Source organism: Hipposideros armiger, unplaced genomic scaffold, assembly GCF_001890085.2.
Source record: "Hipposideros armiger isolate ML-2016 unplaced genomic scaffold, ASM189008v1 scaffold_416, whole genome shotgun sequence".
Classification (NCBI taxonomy): domain Eukaryota; kingdom Metazoa; phylum Chordata; class Mammalia; order Chiroptera; family Hipposideridae; genus Hipposideros; species Hipposideros armiger.
Window position 1 is genome coordinate 1,120,799 of NW_017731766.1, and position 19,314 is coordinate 1,140,112.

The 19,314-nt window shown below is 49.0% G+C and overlaps 1 protein-coding gene across 3 annotated transcripts; it reads left to right on the forward strand.

The window, feature by feature from the left end:
- Positions 1-385: 385 nt before the first annotated feature.
- C1QTNF2 (C1q and TNF related 2) lies at positions 386-18,596 on the forward strand. 3 transcript variants are annotated; one of them, XM_019664080.1, is made up of 4 exons: positions 1,116-1,136; positions 8,068-8,131; positions 14,335-14,587; positions 17,635-18,596. In XM_019664080.1, the coding sequence occupies exons 3-4, from the start codon at positions 14,344-14,346 to the stop codon at positions 18,246-18,248; spliced, it is 858 nt and encodes a 285-aa protein (XP_019519625.1). In that variant the 5' UTR covers positions 1,116-1,136; positions 8,068-8,131; positions 14,335-14,343; the 3' UTR covers positions 18,249-18,596. The 3 variants fall into 3 exon arrangements, with proteins under 3 accessions (XP_019519623.1, XP_019519625.1, XP_019519624.1); XM_019664079.1 differs by having other exon boundaries at positions 1,126-1,136; positions 8,065-8,131; XM_019664078.1 differs by lacking the exon at positions 8,068-8,131 and having other exon boundaries at positions 386-1,136.
- The last annotated feature ends 718 nt before the right edge of the window (positions 18,597-19,314 follow it).

Consider the following 19,314-nt stretch of genomic DNA (forward strand, 5'->3'; position numbering starts at 1 on the left):
GGGTCCAGTACCATCCATTAACCCAATGCTCTGGCAACCGAGTGAAGGACTGGTACCTAGTGGAAGACAGCAGCGGAAGAAAGAGGGAGAAGCAAAAGCCAGGCCTCTGATGACCTTTCTTAACCCTACTGAACGCTTACTACCTAAACAGGATCACTCTGCTTTGGGATCTGGGAATCTCAAGCAGAGCTGGGCCAGAGAATAAGGCCAGCAAAGCCTCAACTCCTGGGGAGGAGGGAGGTGAACGCTGCACTCAGGGCACCTATCCACACTGTTACATGTGTGCACACTCACACTTAGATGAAAATGACACCAAGACATGCGTACATATAAGCACACATATAAGATATGCATACATATAAGAATGAGCCCCTGCACAAACAGGTGTCACATAGACATCATGCACATACACACTGATATGTGGTTATGCATATTTGTACACACATTAAACATACACTCAACACACAGATAGCCAGCCACTATTGTGTACACCCAGCAACGGGAGTACACTTCGGTTGCACACCAACCTGCAGTCTTGGGCCTGTGCATGTGAATGTGCATCCACAAGCCCTGATGCATGTTTGCAGACACACACACAGACACGCACACGCACACACACACACACACACAACTAAACACGTACAGACGATTCTTAATCATGCTCACGTGCATGCACATCCAGTACACAAGGAAATGGACTCTGTTGTAAGCTGTCATGCCCACACGCATCCGCAGATCCACAGTAGGATGAATGCTCACACGCAAGCAACACAGATGGCTCCTCAGACACATGCAGACGTGCCCACATCTTTGCAAACTCCTGGGTAACAATCACTCTCGTGCACGTAAACCTCCAAATACAACGACAGGTTCTACACACGCAGAGATGCATTGGCACGCCCAAGGGGTCACCTGTGCTGGAAGTTTTTTCCAAACCGACTCCGAGCGGAGAGCGCTGTGCTGCAGGCCTGCCCACGTGACCGGGAGGAAGGCGCTCTCGCTAGTGACGGGATGGAAAAAGTATGCCTGGGGCAGGCGCCGAGCGGGCTGCTGTGGCCGCGGGAGGCGGGGACGCGGAGAACAGCCGACCGCTTAGTCGCTCCGGACGCTCCTGGAGGTGGCCGGCGGCAGCGAGGGTGAGTGACCGCGCGCTGTCCGCGAAAAGTGCGGGCGTGGAGGGGAGGATACGCGGTGCTGGGACGCGGTGGCGGGGGGGGGGGGCAACGATTGCGGGCGCTTTCTCTTTGCAAGCCGGGCAGCCCGCAGATTCCCAGCTCTCCATCTCTGCCTTGTGAATTATAACATGAATTAACATTTATCGAGCGCCTGCCAGGCTCTGTGCTCAGTGGTTTACCTGTTGATACTAATAGCTCTGCCATTTATTGAGCACCTATTTTGTGCCAAGCCCTGTCAGCCCTCTGCGTGTGCTGTTTCATTTCCATGACAACAGGTTATCCCCCATCTGCAAAAGAGGAACCAGGATCAGAGATGTTAATGACTTGCTCAGGGCTGCACAGCTAGTAACTGGTAGTAAAGGGACTTGAACGCTGGTTAAGTCTGAGTCCAATACCTGAGCTAACAATGATAGTTAACATTTATCGAGTGCATTATCTCAATTGCGCTTCACAATATTTGTTTAAATACATTATACAGATGGGCAAACGGAGCTCAAAAGGTACGGAACGGCAAGCTGAGATTTGCACCCAGTTCTTCAGAACTCACTTCACTCTCCCTACTCCTCCAAACTACTTGTCTGCAAGCTTTGTCTTCTTTATTTTGTTCGTGTTTCTCCATCCACACTGCCACTGCCCCATTCTGGGACTGAATCTCTCAGCTGAACGTCGCTGTGGCCCCCAGTAGCCTCCCAGCCCAAGTCTGCCCCCTAACATCATGATTCCTTTGCACAACCTCACTGGAACCCATCCATCTCTGTTCTTTTACCGCGAAACTCTCCTGCCTAGAACCCTTCAAGAGTCACCCCCTAGACTGGCCATCTCCCAGCGACCCTGTGTCCCTGCCATACTGCGCCAGCAGCTGTAGCAACAACAATGTCCCAAGGGTGATGCTCGGTGAGCATTGTTTGAAGGCTGTCCTCTCCCATCTCCATTTCTCCCCCCCCCACACGCAGTTCTCCTCTGACTTACCCTGTTATCTGGCCATCATAGCCATGATGCCCACTTTCAACTGCCAACTTGTCAGACCCTCCACACTTTCAGAGCCTCACTGCTGCCCCTCATTCTATCGATAACACATCAAGTGCACCACAGAGCCCATTTCTTCCCAAATGCCTGACTCGTCCCCACCCCTTAGCAGGGACACCAACCTTGCCTGTCTTCGAATCCTTAAACATCAGAAAGATAGAAAGTGAAAAGCAAATGCCCACACACCCTTCCCTAATTCTGAAAGATAATGTCTTCAACAAGATGCTGTGTCCTTCCAGAAATTCCGTATATATTTGTGTGACTATCTTTTTTTAACTCAAAGAGAATCATTCTTTACATTCTATACTACAACTTGGTTTTTTCACTTTGTGTATCTTGGCCATCTTTCCATCTCTGCATATACAGATCTACTTTGTTCTTATAATGGTGTCACAGTATGTCCTTGTACCAATGAATCAAGATTTCTCTCACAAGCCTGGGGTCATCATTAAAGCTACTCTGCCTCCATCAAATATTCAGAAAAATCCCCCAGAAGTGACTTCTGTCTCTGCAAATGCCTCCATTCTGCCCTAGCGTGCTATTCCTTCTCTCATCGTCATCAGCTGAGTGGAGGGGACAACAGGACCTTCTTTCCCACTGTCCCCGGCTCTGCTGCTTCCTACTCCCAGATTCTTCATTGGGTAACAGAGTCCCTACAGACACACTCCTTCCTCCAGGGCCAAGGCCTCCAGCCTGGCTCCACCTCTGTGAGATGAACTCCTGCACAAACTGGAGCTCTACTCAAGTTCTAGTCCAGGTTTACTTCTGAAAGGAATTCGATACCGAACCTTTTTTCAAGGAAATAATCCTCCCTGGGGTTTGTGCATTTCTGTAAATGACTTATTTCTTCTCACGCGCACACACACACACACACACACACGCTCTCACACGCGCGCGCGCACACACACACACGCACGCGCACACACACACAGAGCTGCCCTGTTAAGGCTTTATGGACATAAGCCCTGGCCCCTGAGTTAACAGGCCTGGGTTCCATCCCAGCTTTGACCTGGGAAAAAATGACTTCACTTTTCTGAGCTCTGTTTTCTCTCCTGGGGATGATAATATCTTTTAACTTCTCTTGTCATCTCTCTCCTTGTTTTCACACACAGTAAAACCTTGGATTGCAAGTAACTTGGTTTGAGAGTGTTCCGCAAGATGAGCAAACATTTCTGATACTTTTTTTTTTTTTAAGATTTTCTTGGGGTATCGGGGAAGGGGAACAGACAAGTTGCTGTCCTTTTGTTCTTTAGTCTAGTTGTGGAGGACGTCGCTTCACTGGCCCATGTTGGTATTATCATTGTGCTCTTCCCAGGTGAGGCAGTCGCTCGCCGGCCATTGGATGGCAGCTCACGGTGGCTCACGGCAGCTCACGCTGGCTGCCGGCCAGCCCCACTGCAGCCTATGCCGTCGCTGGCAACTCACAGCAGCCCAGCTCCAGGTCGAGCTGTTGTTCACCATCTTAGCTGTAGAGGGCAGCGTCACTGGCCCCCATATGGGATCCAAACCGGGGCCCTGCTGCTCAGAGCTGGCGTCCCAAGCCAACTCCTAACCAATGCACCACTCGGCCGGCCCTCTAATACATTTTGACGTGGTAAACAAGCAATGCCTTGCAATATGAGTAGTTGGTTTCCAGAACAAATTATGCTTGCAAACCAAGGTATTACTGTATTATTGTTATATCAGGATAACATTACTACTGTTGCTGAGTGCTTCCTATGGGCTGGTTACTGCATTATCTTATTTAATATTCATAGTTACTTTAAAAGGGAGGTACAGGCAATGAAATTACTCAGGGTGACATTCCTAAAGTCCTCAAATAATTCAAGCTGGTATAAGTCAAAACTCACCTGCTAAGGATGGCAGTATTTCTGTTTATCTATTAGAATACAGCTTGTCTCATGTGGCTATAGCATAAACACAGTTTACAAGTTGTAATTCATGCTGCCTTGCAAGGTTCTTGACAAATTTTCACACATAAAGTGAAACCCTAAATATTTTTGGATCATGCTATTTCAAATTCAAACGATTAAAATACTGTTTTTCCCATTTTACAGACAAGGAAACTGAGGCTAAGAGAGTTTCAATAACTTGACAGAAGCCAAACAGCTAGAAACTGATTCTTAACCATTTCTTAGCCACCAGACCAGCTCTGTGCTTCTGAAAGGCCAGTCTTGTGTCAGATCTTTAACCCCGAATGTCTGTCAGGGTCTGACTGGAAGTGACTCCATGAAGACCAGCAAGCCCAGGGAAGTCAAGGAAAACCTAGCCTTTCCTCTCCAGCCCTTCAGAGTTCAGACTTTGTCCCTCTCCCTCAGGTCCTGGATCTTCAAGCATGGTCCCTTCTATACCATTCCAAGGGATCATCTAACCCCCAAATTTCCTCTCCCTGCCTTCAGCGTGGTCCTGGCTGCTCTTTGAGAGAGAGCCTGTTACAAAGAGAAAGGAGGAGCAAGGTGTGCTTTCTGCCCTGGTCACACAGGTATGCCAGGCTGGATCCTCAGGGTAACCAGACCATGTGCCCTGTAAGAGTGGCAACCACACCTTTTCATTCCAGATCCCCAGTGTCTGGCCCCAAAGGCAATAAGAATAAGCAACGCCATTTATTGGGCATCCTCATCAAGCCGTGATGCCGAGCACCGGCACACATGCTGTCACTTGCAGAGCTAAGCACTGTCCCATCGACTCATGTGTCTTTGTATCATGGAGCATGAACACCCCAGGGGGCTCACAGATGTAGGGCCGAGGCAGCCCCCCGCTGCCCTCAGCACAGAACAGGAGCAAAGGCCGAGCCTCTTTAGGATTCTCGTTTGGTAGCAACTGAAGAGACACAGCGCAAACTAGCTTACATGAAAATGGAGACTTGATTAGAAGAATGCAGGGGCCTCTACCTGAAATGCCACAGGACACATGGAGGGAGGTGAGGACTTTTTCATTCGCTCAACTGCAGTTGGTGACAATCACAATTTTAAACAAGGCCTACATTTTTGCATCATGTTTTACTACCAACATCCATTCTCTTGCTTGATTTTAAGAAGGACAAGAAATAATGAAATAATAATAGGGAATGCTTTTATACCACTTACCGTATGCCACACCTTATTTCAGGGACAGTATATATTGTCATAACAACCTTCTAAGATAGGTACTGTTACTATCATCCCCATTTCGTAAAGGACAAGGCTGAGGGAGAGAGGGTAAGTAATTTATAAAAGGTCCCACCAATAGTTCATGGAATTTCAACTCACCCGGCTATGCTGAGAGCTCGTACAGTAACCGCCACGTGAAACGAGCCCTTGAAATGTGTCCAGCCTAAAGTAAGATGCGCTTCAAGGGTTAAATATGCACTGGGCCGCAAAGACTTAGTACTAATTAAAGAATGTAAAGTGCCTCGTTAATAATTTTTACATTGAGTACATGTTGTAATGATGCTGTTTGAGACATAGTAGACTAAACAATATACATTATTAATTTCACCTGATTTTCTTTCTAATCTTTTTCACATGGCCATAAGGCCATTTAAAATGACGCATGTGGCCTCACATCATATGCCGGTTGGATAGCGCTGTTCAAACGTGCTCCGCAGCCCACTGATCTGCCACTTGGAGGCTGGCTCTCAGGAGAAGCTGGATAGGGGGCTCTGAACACCTTTGGGGCTCATCGCTTCCCCCACCTCAGCGGCACCCTTCTCCCTCGCTGCAGTGCTGGGGAGGTCCGAAGCTTGATGGCATTGGCCTCAGCCACCCCAAAGCCTAACTCTGGCCCTCACAGCTGAGGTCCAACGTGAAGCAGCCCAGGGCCCAGATGCCATGTTTGCTGGCTTCTAAGGATCCGGGCTGTTAATACAGTGGCCACCAGGCTGACTTCTGGCGTGCTTTCAGCAGTGCCGCTGAGACAAGCCCCGCAAGGTCCTGGCGCCTGAGGCCTCATTAGCTCATGGTTTGGCCTTGGGTCTCTTTCTAGACTGAGCCAGAAACAGGGGTGGAAGAGAGAAAACAGCGGATCAGATATTTCCTGGAGCCTGTTGGCAGATGGGCCGCATGCTCTAATGCTCTGTATGTAGACTGGATGCCGGAGTGTTTCCAGACGGGCATCAATCTGGAGATCCCAGGAGAGGGGACCGATTGGGCGAGCCCTGTGTGAGTCGCTGCAGCCAGCCCCTGTCTCCCGCAGTTGGTCTCTTTTAGCTCTTCAGAGAAGCTGTTCCCAATTTGCTTCCTGGAATTCAGGGAGGGCGTGGAGTGTTTTAGAATTTGCACTCCCATCAAAGCCAATTTTTAGCGAGGTTCGTCTCCAAGCAAGCCCTGCCCCATTCCAAACACCAACCCTTCCCTTTTAACTCCAAACACCAAGAGATCTGCCCATTTGGGTCAGATTTGGGTGACTCCCCCATCCAGAACTAGGCCTCCCGTGAAATGTTCCAGGGGTGCCTGGTATGAGGTCAGGACTGCATGCTCTTAGTTCCACTGCCCTTGGCGGCAGTTTACGATTTTAAACAAAGCTCTAACTTTTGCAACACGTTTTGCTTTCAACCTCCATTATCTTGTTTGATTCACAGAACAGCCTGTTAGGCAGGTGGGGTGAGCGCTATTTATTTCCATTGTATAAGTGAGGAGTAAGGAAACTGAAGTCCAGATAAGAGGAAATGACTTTTCTACAGCCACATGACCAGTAAATTACAGAAATACAACAGGGACCCACGTCTTCTGCATCCAAGTCCAGTCATCTCACTGGCTTTCCCTCGGTAGCCACATGTGGCTTTGTCATCCACACATTTGCTGAAATCCTTTTACTCCTGTTACTCTTTTATTATGAGTGACCATTTCATTTAAGGCTGGAACAGCTATGAGTTGAGCACTTCCTGCATGCAAGGCAGGCACTGTGCTAGGCTCTGGTGACATACCAGGGAGCAAGACCAATGGGGCCTCTGCTTTTCTGAAGGACCTTCCACTCCAGGGGAAGGACACAGTTAATGAGTCAAGAAACAAATAAATATATAACCACAACTTGGGCCTAGTGCTTTGAAAGGAGGACCAAGAAGGTCTGAGCAAATAAGCAGGGGTGAGTGGGCCATTTTATATTCTGTCATGGTGCGGGCCTCTTTGAGGAGAGGATATTAGACCTGAGACTGGAAGGATGAAGCAGGCAGCTACCTGAGGGCTTTGGAGGGAGGTGATTAGCATTGGGGGGCATTTTAGGCAGAGTTCTGTCCAATTGCTGAGCATTTACTGTGTCACACACTGGGCTAGAAGCTTTGAAAGCATTATCTCCTTATTCCTACACAAACTCCATGAAGTAGGTATACTATTATTTCCGTTGGATAGTTGAGTGGCTGGGTTTCACATGTTTTTTAATCACTGAGTTAAACAACACCCCTACCTCTCAGGGTATCACAGCCAGGTAACCAACAGGTCAAATTTATGTGAACATAACTCACATCTTCTAATCTCCAAGGAGAAATTGTTCAGGCTTGCCAGCCTTGGAGGCACAGACAAGTGTCTCCAGAGTTTCTACTGACAGACCATGTTCAGGTAGAGTCAGCGAGAGACCCATGTCCCACCTCTGGCCCCTCTCGCATCACAGTCTGGGTGGAAGGCCCTTGGGAAGGAACAGGGGTGGGGGACCATGTCCTCAGGGGCGGAGGGAGGAGGAGGGAGACTTTCTTGACAGAGGACTTCCGATGGGGCCCTTCAGCTCCAAGCGTTTTCCTAGAACACGCGTAGTTTTGAATCATTAGCTGCTTAACCGAGAAATGAGGCCCAGAGATTGGGCAAATTAAAACCAGACTACAGAACTTCATCCAAGTTTGGCACCTCAGGAGTCTATTTTGGGGGTTTCACCAACTAACATTTTTTCCCTTCAGCAGGAAGACTATCGTGCAGGCTTCCCATTTCAACTCACATCAGAAAGGAACTAAGGTTTTTTAAAAGGTGAGGAAGGACCAATACTTTGTCTGATCAGTTGAAGAGATATTTATGGAGCACCCGCTATATGTAACATCTTCTGCAAACCGCCCCCACCGCCGAGTCGGGGTGGGGGGCCCTGTGCTCTAGGAGGTAAAAAACAAGGAGTTAAATCTGGTTTGCGTTAGGGGGAAAAAAAGGGAGAAAACTTATTTAAATTCAAGAGCATCAGTGTGCCCTTTTGGATTTAGGTCGCTGCCTTGTTTTACCTTTGCTGTGGATTTTCTTGAGGACAGACCCTGGGTCTCAAGCAATCATTAATGAAGCAACTGTTTCTTGAACACCCACTGTGTTCAAGGAAGTCGGAAGCCCTGGGGATAGAGCAGGCCAGCTGTGGGCCCTGCTCCCACGGGGCTTCCATTTTAGCGGGAGACACATGGGAGAGGCAACAGGCCCAAGGAAGCAGGTGAGCAGGAAAAGGCAGTGAATACAGGTGAGCTTGCAAGGGCTGGAAAGACACAAACAAGATGCTGGGGTCCAAAGAGAGGGTATGTCAGGGAAGGCCTTGGAAGGAGTGACATTTAAGCTGAAACACACGGACAAAGAGCCAGCGCGCCAAGAGGGTGGAGCCCCTGGGTTTCCGGCAAAAAGGAACTTGACCTGAAGGAGAAGGGGGTGGGGCTGGGCAAGAGGAGCTTGGGCGGGGGTGGCGGCAGGGGACCCGGTCATTTAGGGCCTTAGGGACCATGTCAGGGGGTCTGATATCTGCTATTTGCAGCCAGCAGCTGCAGGAAGTGATGTGGCCGAGTTATGTTTTTCAAGGATCCCTCTGCCTACAACGTGGAGAGTGCAGGTCGGACGTGGCGGGCAGGGGAGTAAGACATCAGGCAGGAGGCTCTTGCTGGATCCAAGCAAGGAAGGAGCTGCTGGTGCTGGGGGTGTGCTCTGTGCACCCTGGTCTTCTGGTTGAGCCCCTGGGAACACACCATTAACACTCCAAAGGAGCCTGAGGAGAGGAGTCAGGGCCCAGGAGGCTGCCCCCCAGGGTCCCCTATCATCTTGGCTAAGCTAAGCTCAGGCCTCTCAAAGAACAGGAGGTTTTTTTCAAGCATCGGTTTACTCAAGTACCCTGAGGGAGAAAAAGCATCACTTTTACATTTTCAAAGTCATGTAGTGTGTGTGTGTGTGTGTGTGTGTGTGTGTGTGTGTGTGTGATGACAATACAGAATATCAAAGAAATCTCTTGCTCTGTGTAGTTTTGCCACATACTTCCAGGTCTCCTATGTAATTCGGGATATTTAGGAGGAAAAGAATTAAAGACACGCTGACATAATGGAAAGCATTTGGGCTTTAGGGTCTGCCAAACACAAGTTCAAATATAACTTCTGCCATGAACTAGTTGTGTAAACAGGAGCGAATTAGCTTCTCTGAACTTCAGTTTCCTCTTCCATAAAAGAGGGAAAAATAGCAGGGATGGGAGCCAGGTGCAGTGGATTAAGTGCGGTCTGCAGAGCCCCTCAGACATGGGTTCGGACGCCGTCCGCACTGCTTCCACTGTGTGTCTTTTCGGTCAATCATTTGACTTCTTAGAGCTTCTGTTCCTTCCTCTGAAACATAGAACAATGAAGTTTACCGCCTTCCCAGAGTTTATTGTAAACTTCAAATAAAAGAATTCAGGTAAAGAGCACCACACAGTGCCTGGGACATGGAAGGGGTCTGATAAAGTCAGTTTGCGTTGCCTCAGGGTCCCTCCTGTCCGTAATTGAAGGGGTTGGATTAGAACATTCCTGGGGGCCCTCCCCAAGTTTATGATTCCGAATTTATTTAAAAGACCCTGGAGGAGTTAACCTCTCTGGGCTCCTTGGTGCCTTGGCACCCCACCCCTAGGTTTTCTCATCACCTTGATGTGGAAATTAGGCTGGGGACCCAATCTGGGAGGGTGGGGGCACAGGCTGGGAGCAGGGCTATTTGGAGCCTTGTTTTCCTTGGAGGTGGCTTGGGGGCAAGGACTGTCCTCTCCCTCCCTCTAGGTTTGGAACTAGAATCTAGGCTCCCCGCCTTTATTTCCAAAATAGTTCCTGGCTCGGGCTGCGGGAACTTCCCGGCTCCAGCCCTGAGAAATCCCTCGCTGTGTGTCCCAGAATCCGGCTCCTCCGCCCTGCCACTGGGGCCTGCCCTGGGCCAGCTGTCGCTGAGCACGATCCCTATGGTCCAAAGAGGTTGCTGTGGGGCAGACATGGGCTGGAGAGCCAACCCTCCCTCTTGCCAAGCATGTGTGGCTGACAGAGCAGGTCAAGGGAGGCGAGTGGTAAGCTGAAAGGGGCGGTCCCCTCTCTCCTGCTCCCTTCTTCCCTCTCTACATCCACAATGTTCGCAGATTGTCACTTTCCAATTTTAAACCTGCTTTAGGAATACAGTTTCTCTTCTGGGGGCCCAGATGTGTCGCAGCTCACAAGTCACACCAACCAGTTTTCCAAGGGTCTCGTCAAGTAGGCAAGGGAGATCTCTACTCCCAGGGCCTAGGGAGTGTCTAAGGCACCATTTTCCAAAAGTACATCGTGTGTGTAACATTTCCATGGTGAGCACATGTGACACCAGAGACTGCCACTTTATTTTTGCCTCCCTCTGCCCCTTCGTAATTTAGCCAGTGGGGGAGCTCTCCCCTCCCCCTGGTAATCCACTCGCAGGTAATCTGTCTTCCTTGATCTTCATTTAAAGGTGAGACTTACTTCTGTCCCCCAGTGAAGGTGCAGAGCTGGCAGGGCCATCTGCTCCCTTTTTCAACTCACCTCTTTCCAGGTTGAAGGAAGGAGAGAAAGGACAGGTAGGGGGACGGACAGCAGGAGGGTTCTTCCATGTTTCATCTCTGGGGCAGGGATTAAACTGCCCTTCCTCTTTTGGGCCTCGCTACTATTGAAGCTTTCCCTTTCATAGGGGCCTTTTGCTGGCTCCTCCAATATGGGGGTTCCCATATTGGGCCTTATCACTGAACAGCCCTGGGGCCAGCCATGCACATTTTCTTATCGCTGCCAAGTCCAAGCCTCGCCTTGGGCTTCTGGTTTTGAGGTGTCAACCGCTCATGGTTATCATTGCTCACTTTCTGTCAGGACCCCTCTGGCCCAGGCCAGCTCCCACTGCAGAATGTCTGGTGCTTCCCGTCTACCAAGCAGGGCCAGAAGGCACACGGTCCCCTTCCCACGCAGCAGCAGTGAGCTCCCTTGTCCCCTTCCACCTAGGCAGCCAGTCGCTCACCTTCTCTCTTCGTCACACACGCCTCAGTTGCATGTTCACTCTTCCTTCCCCGCCCAGCGACAGCGATCACATTTTTTAAATCCTTGATCTGACAAGAGTGCCAGGAGTCATACAAGGAACTCTCAAACTGTTCCTTTGTCAATTCTTCACTTTGGCCTGCCTCCTCAATTTGGTATGTAGCAGCTCATGTGTCCCGGTGCCCAGGCAGAAATTTCCATTTGAATGCCCACTAATGCTCACCCATTGTCTTTCATGGCACCATCTCCCAAGGACTAGATACCTGGAATTAACCTGCACCCCTGTGCAAGTCTCTTTCTTCACGTGGTTCCACAGGCCTTCCTTATGTCTCAGCAGAGGCTTTGCCTTGCCGCCGTGTTTCCAAGGTCTGCGTGCATATTTGTGGGGGCTTGACCAAGGTTCCTTAAGAATGGATGTGCACTGTTACAGACAATGCTCCTTGTTAAAAAGGGTTACTAGAAATGGGTGGGGAGGCATTAAAGATACACTGTCACTAAACTGGAACTGTTTGTTCTGGACTTAATCAGGATGGAAGAAACTGGAAAGAAAATAACTTAGTTATTATATGATGTGATATTATTTAGAGCAATATCTGGTACTGAATCATGTCCGCCTGGCTAGGGCCACCTCTAGGACACTTACCTAGAGAAACCTGCTGAGATTCGGAGAGGAGAGTGACTTGTCCAAAGTCACACTGTTGGTGAGCATTGGAGCTGAAAGTGGAACAGGCCCGGCATCCCAGGTCACTGCAGTGCTGTGCCCCACCCCCTTCTCCCTGGCAGGAGAAGCCTGGTTTTTTTCTCCTCTTCATAGGTTCCTAGGGTTAACGATTCTGGAGGGACCAGGAGAAAAGGTGCAGTCAGCCTGTTTCCAGAGGTGGCTCTCAGGTCAGCACAGGCTCCCAGCCCAGGGCAAAGCACAGTGTGATGGGAAGGGAGGTTGAGGGCCCAGGAGAGCTGCCAGGGCCACTGCCTGAGCAGTGTTTCTGCCCTGCCACCAGCACGGTAGCTGCGGCAGGGGGCCCTGGTGGCCTAAGGCTGTGTGGGAACAGGGAGGACAGCAAAGCTTCACATCTGGAAAGAGGAAAGACTGGAGTGTGAAAGGCTCAGCATCAAAGAGGAGGGGACCTTGGCAACCATCTAGTCAAGGAGCTTTCAACGTGGGTTCTAGACCACCAGCCACCAGTAGCAGCACTCGGATGCTTAGTAATAATGCAAATCCAAGTCCATTGTAAACTCGGCGGGTGGGACCCAGCAACCTGGGCTTGAACAAGCCCTCCAGGAGAGTCTGATGCACGCACGAGTGTGGGAAGCTACCTCTTCTTGTGCAAATGGGGAAACTGAGGTCCAGAGAGGGAAAAGGACTTGCCTAAAGTCACAAAGTCAGTTACCACTTAGGACTCATCCCCGTGGCAGGATGCCATGCCTCAATGTTCCCCTTTGTGGTTTCATTCTTAGGAGAGAGGCTGTTGATTGCAAAATGACTGAGCCAATGTGTTGAGAGGTTTTAGACAAGCCACTTATTCCTGGCATCTGTGTCTTCACAGTGAGGGCCTGGGAGTGGATCACTCTGGTCACGGAGCACTGGTGTCTGGTGTGAAATGCTGCTGCTGCCGCCGGCCTCAGGGACACAATGTCAAATTAAGACATGTTGAGACTTGCAAAGTCTCCAAAAACTCACTTCCGTACCTCTTTTCTAGGAAGCTATTGCAGGATATGTGCCACCAAAATGAGGGAGTAAAATAGTAATTTTTTTTTAAAAAAAAGAGAAAGACACAGGATTCATAAAATAGGAGATATAATGCAGGAGAAAGACAAAGAGAATCATCAAGGTGATTATAAAGGCAGACCCTGGGGTGACAAGTGTTTGGCATGTTTAAGGATTGGAGGAGGAGAATGGAGGGTTCCAGGACTTACACCCTCAGGAAAATAAATGGAACTGATAAATTATCTGATAAATTATCTGTAGAAAAACGTGACATAGAGCACTAAGCAAATGAAAGAATAAAGTTATTAAAACCTCCAGTAAGAAAAGTGTGTACAAAAAAAGGAAGTATATATAGCACAGTGCTTAGCTTAGCAGTAAACAATACTTTTATAATAGTTCAAAGAGTGAATTTTGATAAAGTCAAATTTTACATTCGAACTCCATTAAGGAGAGGAAATAGGGGCCTAGTGAGTGATGGAAGGGAGCTGAATCCCCATCATTCATGATAAGATTCAAAATGTAATGTCTCAAATTGATAAATCAAAAGAATGCATATAAGCATATTGTCTTTTAAGTAGTAAATACCCAGAAAAATAGCCAAAAGAGTTTGGGGCAGGGGGTTGAGGTTAAGGATGGGTAGGAGATCAGAGTTTTTCGTTATAAGCCTTATAGTATCATTTGACTTTGTAAACAATGTGCGTGTATTATTTCAATTAATACTTTTAACTTAAAAAAAAAAAGGGCACACAGTGTTGCTCAGGTTTAGGGCACCATCACTCAGAACTGAAGCTTCACTGCTCCTCCCCCGCTGACGTGCTACCCCGAGTCCCCTGGGAGAAGCAGCCTTGTTGCAAATCATCCACCTGCACTTTGAACTAGCTCCGCCCTTGTAGCTGTCCACTTGCGCCACGTATTTGAATAAAACCATGGATCGTTTCTCTCCATCCACAGCTCCCCCCAGTCAGCTGTCACTGGGCTGTAAGTCCTGCCACTCCAGAGGATGGTGGCGTGATGATGACCGCCTCACTCCAAAGGCCCCTCCAAAGTATAGTCTGGGCCCACAACTCAGCTCATCCAAATATGTCCTCAAGACGTGATGACACTGCCCAGCCACTTGAATGTGATTTAGGACAGAGCCGGAGCCACAGATAACCTGAGTCTCTCCCAGCTGCCTCCCCCTCCCCTGGATGCCTTTCTGACCCATCAGCTCAGTGACCGGACTCACCTGCTCATAACTCTCTTGCATCCTACAGGTGAACACCATGATCCCCTGGGTGCTCTTGGCCTGTGCGCTCCCTTGTGCGGCTGACCCTCTTCTTGGTGCCTTCGCCCGTAGAGACTCCCAGAAGGGCTCCCCTCAGCTTGTCTGCAGCCTGCCTGGCCCCCAGGGCCCACCCGGCCCCCCAGGAGTCCCAGGGCCCTCAGGAATGGTGGGAAGAATGGGCTTTCCTGGAAAAGACGGCCAGGATGGCCAGGACGGGGACCGGGGAGACAGCGGAGAGGAAGGTAAGAGGCCCCGTGCCTGCGCCTCCTGTTTCTACCTGGGGTTGGCAGCATCTGGCACAGAGGAGGCTAGTGAAGCTATGAAAACTAGTATTAATCCCATCTCATCTCATTATAAACCAAATTAACATGTTCTGAAAGGAACAGTGGGCGTCAAATCTCACGTTCCTTCTCCAGCTGCATCACTGATTTGCTGAGTAACTTTGGGCAAGTTTCCTGAAATATTATCCAGAACCCTGTTGGTTGCAAGTGACAGAAACCAATTTATAGCCCCAAATGGAATTTATCGGCTCATGCAACTGGGAAGTTCAAGAGTCAAGCTTCAGGAATGGCCGGGTCCAGGAGCTCAAATATTGTTGTCAAGGCTCTGCTTCTCTCTGTGTGTCGGTTTTGCTCTCACAAAGTTCTCACTGGAAGTTCTGAAATAGCTACTAGTGGGCTCAAGCCTCCTCCCTCATGGCTTGATCCATAGAGCAAATCTCAGAATAACTTATCCTCTTTGATCAAATGTGCATCCTGTACCAATCCCTTATAACCATGGAGGTGAGGTACCACCATTTGCCAGGACTAGGTCATGTGCCCACCCCTGGGTGTGTGTGGGCGGGTGATGAGGGCAGTTCGTCACTGTGATTGACAGCCTCACTGGGACCCCATGAAACAACGAAGGGCTGCTCTGCAAAGGAAGGGATGCCAGGCAGCCAGCAGATAGATTGCATACTCTCAGCAGACCCTCTCAGCTCCTTGACACTCCTTGTATCTCTGAACTCTCACCCCAGTAACCAAATACTTTCCAGTGTCAGCAGTACCCCAACGTGTACATTTTAAGCAGTAGGGAAATCATCATAACTTTTATTTTTGTATGACATTTTAATACCGACAATGCATGACCCCGCTTCCTGACCACAGTGGTAAATTCAGGTCTGGGCATGTGCTCCACGCAGGGCCTGGCAGAGTTTCCCCTGACATTCACCTTAGGGATCTCAGGATGGGGAGGGTATCTCTGCTATGGAGGTTATCTCTGCTATGGACTTTTACCCCTTGATGAAGAGTTATGAGGATGTAGGCTTGGGGCTGCTTTGGGCCACCTCACGTGCCATGTATTGTCTCTGCTGAGGATTCAGCCAACACACCAAGGAAGGCAGAGTTGAGAGACGGAGAGTCCTGACATGTATAACCCAGATAAAGCCTCGTCACCTCGAGCCCAGTCATAGTCCAGGACAACATCCAGCCACCCACCCCTGACAGACACATACAAATCCATCTCAAGGAAGGTCTTGCAAAGTCAAGTCAGCTTTTCCTGAAGCTTCTCAAAACAGCTATCAAGAAGGAAACACATCACATGCCACATGGTAGAAGCTCCCCAATAAGCTTCCTTATTTGTCTTCCTCAAAAACTAAAATCTAAAATGTCTCTGTCTTTACTCCCCATCATCTCTCGACCCCTTCTCCCACCTTTTGTTTATTTTCACTTTTTCAAGGAATAGCTTTGTGACCTTTCTTAGTTTTATTTCCCCCATTTCTTTTATTTATTTTTCATTGCATCAGGAATACACAAATGCGTTCTCATTGTAATATACTCAAACAACACAAATAAAGCAAGAGTCCTTAATTCCTACCCCTTCTTGTCCTCCCCTCATCCTCCACAGGTAACCACTGATAACTAGTTAAATGTGTACCCTTCCTGGCCTTTTTCTACATCTTTGCATACGTGTATAATAATACCAGGCATTGCCAGGCAATCAGTGTAAGCACTGTTCCTGAAAATTAGGTGGTCAAGTGAGAAAATGCTATCTGGGAATCAATTCCCCAATTACTTAAAATAGGAAAAATTTAAATGCATTACATGTTAACCCAAAACTCTAAAATACAGTAAAATGCCTACACATATACACGTAAGAGCAAAGTACCCTGTTAGGATATAAAATGCTTACGTTACTTTCTGATCACCCAGTTCACATGATGACTAACAAAGAGCTGCCTTGTGTACAGCGATGCTAGAATGTCCTTCAGCACCAGCAAGCTTCAGAAGCACACTCCTTGATTGACAGCATGCTTTTCAAAACATCTACAGCCAATTTTGCCAGTCTACCAATTGTATCAGTTGTACAGTTGTGTTTGGGTGGAACTCAGAGCTTCACCTGTACTATATTTTGTTTAAAATGTTGTATTGAGTTTAGGGGACATGAATATGAATCTTTCCTATCTAGTCGTTGGCCAAAAATGTTGTATTGAGAGAAATGCACATTTTATGAAATGTGGGTATTAAAAACCAAGAGGTGCTGTTCTACAGGAAGTGTTCTACAGGATATGCCGAGTGTATTTAGTGAGTGTTTGCTATGGGCCAGGCACTCTTTCTTCTAGGCATTAAATGGGGATAGAAATAGGTAGCATTGTCATTTCCTCTTAACAAAAATGGGTTCTGCCACCTGCTCTCTCCTCTTAACAGCATGTTTCAGAGACATTTTCATACAGTGCACATAAATCTGCCTCAGTTTTAAAAACTCTTGCATAGAATCGCACATCATGGATGGGCCATCATTTTTTAATCATTTCCCCTGGGATGGGCATTTAGTTGTTCTCAGTGTTTGCTATCGCAAGCACCGGAACATTCACCCTTCACATGTGGGCAGGGATCTTGGCACCAGGCAGGGATTTCACTAAGATCAATGTTTTGAGGCCAAGAGTCTTCTTCCAGTTCTCTTCTCAACCCATTACCAGCACAGCCCATTGAAAGATTGGTCTGGCAAACAAACAACTCTTCCTTAGAAGGCAGGCAAAGGGGAGGGTGTGGATTGTTACAGGTTATTTTTGCCCTGATCCACAGTGATTCTGGAAGGTAAGTATCACCATTCCCAGTTTCTCGATAAGACTGGGAGAAGTATCCCAGGTTATCCCATCAGGACTTGCACTCATTTTTGTGTGACTCCAAAGCCCCTGTTCTTCCCGTTATCCAAAGGCTTGTGCTCCAAGGATGAAAAGCCCAAGACCCACAGCCTCTGCCTAGTTTTCTGGGGGGGGGGCCCTCATAACAACAGCTGCTTTATCTTCCAGGTCCACCTGGCCGGACAGGTAACCGGGGAAAGCCAGGACCAAAGGGCAAAGCTGGGGCCATTGGGCGGGCTGGCCCTCGAGGCCCCAAGGGGGTGAGTGGTACCCCGGGGAAGCACGGCACACCAGGCAAGAAGGGGCCCAAGGGCAAGAAGGGGGAGCCGGGCCTCCCGGGCCCCTGCAGCTGCAGCAGTGGCCATGCCAGGTCGGCCTTCTCAGTGGCAGTGACCAAGAGCTACCCACGGGAGCGGCTGCCCATCAAGTTTGACAAGATCCTGATGAATGAGGGCGGACACTACAATGCATCCAGCGGCAAGTTCGTCTGCAGCGTGCCAGGGATCTACTACTTCACCTACGACATCACGCTGGCCAACAAGCACCTGGCCATTGGCCTGGTGCACAATGGCCAGTACCGCATCCGGACCTTCGACGCCAACACGGGCAACCACGACGTGGCCTCGGGCTCCACAATCCTGGCCCTCAAGCAGGATGATGAGGTCTGGCTGCAGATCTTCTACTCAGAGCAGAATGGGCTTTTCTATGACCCTTACTGGACTGACAGCCTCTTCACAGGCTTCCTCATCTATGCTGACCAGGATGACCCCAACGAGGTGTAGACAGGCCAGCGCTGGGTCTCCAGGGAGGGAACATGCTCCCGGGGTTATGCTTACAGACCGAGCCCCCCCGAACTGTCTGCTGGGGGCCTGGCGGCTGGCTATTGGGAGCTTCTAGACTCAGGCCGACCTCCTCTGCCCCTTTTTCCCCCATCATTAAATCCAAGCTTTTTTATTCATCCTTCCATCTATCCACACACTGATTTTCTTTTTTAGTACCTACGGTGTGTCAGGCGCTATGCTACACTCTGGAAGCTGCCACAGTGAACGAGACAATCAGAGGCTCTGTCCTCATGGAGATCCCATTCTAGTGAGAGGCACAATTTACCAATAAACAAACAAATACTGTAATTATCGTGCCAGGATGGAAATTCACATGCCATGGTCTAGACTAGAGTAATAAGAATAACAGGAGGCAGGGAAGAGGTGGAATTTTTTTTTTTTTAGATTTCATCTTTTTAGGTTTACTTACATACAGTGAAGTCTATGAATCTTAAATGGACAGCTCAATGAGTTTTTACATATGTGCACACCTTGTACCCTCCATGTAGCTCAAGAACAGAATATTTCCAGCCCCCTCTCCCCCAACTCCCTAAGGCTCTCTTAAGTCCCCTCCCAGTCAGTACCAGGATCAGGTTAATTTTTTGTTTTTTTAAAGGTTTTATTGGGGGATTGGGAGAGGGGAACAGCATTGGGGAATCGGGAAAGCAGAACAGACAAGTTGCTGTCCTTTTTTCTTCAGTCTAATTGTGGAGGACGTCGCTTCACTGGCCCATGTTGGTATTATCATTGCACTCTTCCCGGGAGAGGCAGTCACTCACCAGCCATTGGACGGGAGCTCACGCCAGCTGCCAGCCACTCATAGTAGTTCCAGCAACCCGCTGCAGCAGGGACTGCAGCAGGGGCTGCAGCCTACGCCATCTCCGGCAACTCACAGCAGCCCAGCTCCAGGTTGAGCTGTTGTTCACCATCTTAGATGTAGAGAGCGCAGCATCACTGACCCTCATATGGGATCCTAACAGGGGCCCTGTTGCTCAGAGCTGGTGTCCCAAGCCAACTTCTAACCAAC

Excerpts from the sequence above, each read along its gene's own strand:
- C1QTNF2 (XM_019664078.1), top strand. The coding sequence starts at position 1,023 with ATGCCTGGGGCAGGCGCCGAGCGGGCTGCTGTGGCCGCGGGAGGCGGG. Across the intron at positions 1,137-14,334 it reads GGTGGCCGGCGGCAGCGAGG|GTGAACACCATGATCCCCTG; the intron begins GTGAGTGACCGC and ends TGCATCCTACAG. Across the intron at positions 14,588-17,634 it reads GGGAGACAGCGGAGAGGAAG|GTCCACCTGGCCGGACAGGT; the intron begins GTAAGAGGCCCC and ends TTTATCTTCCAG.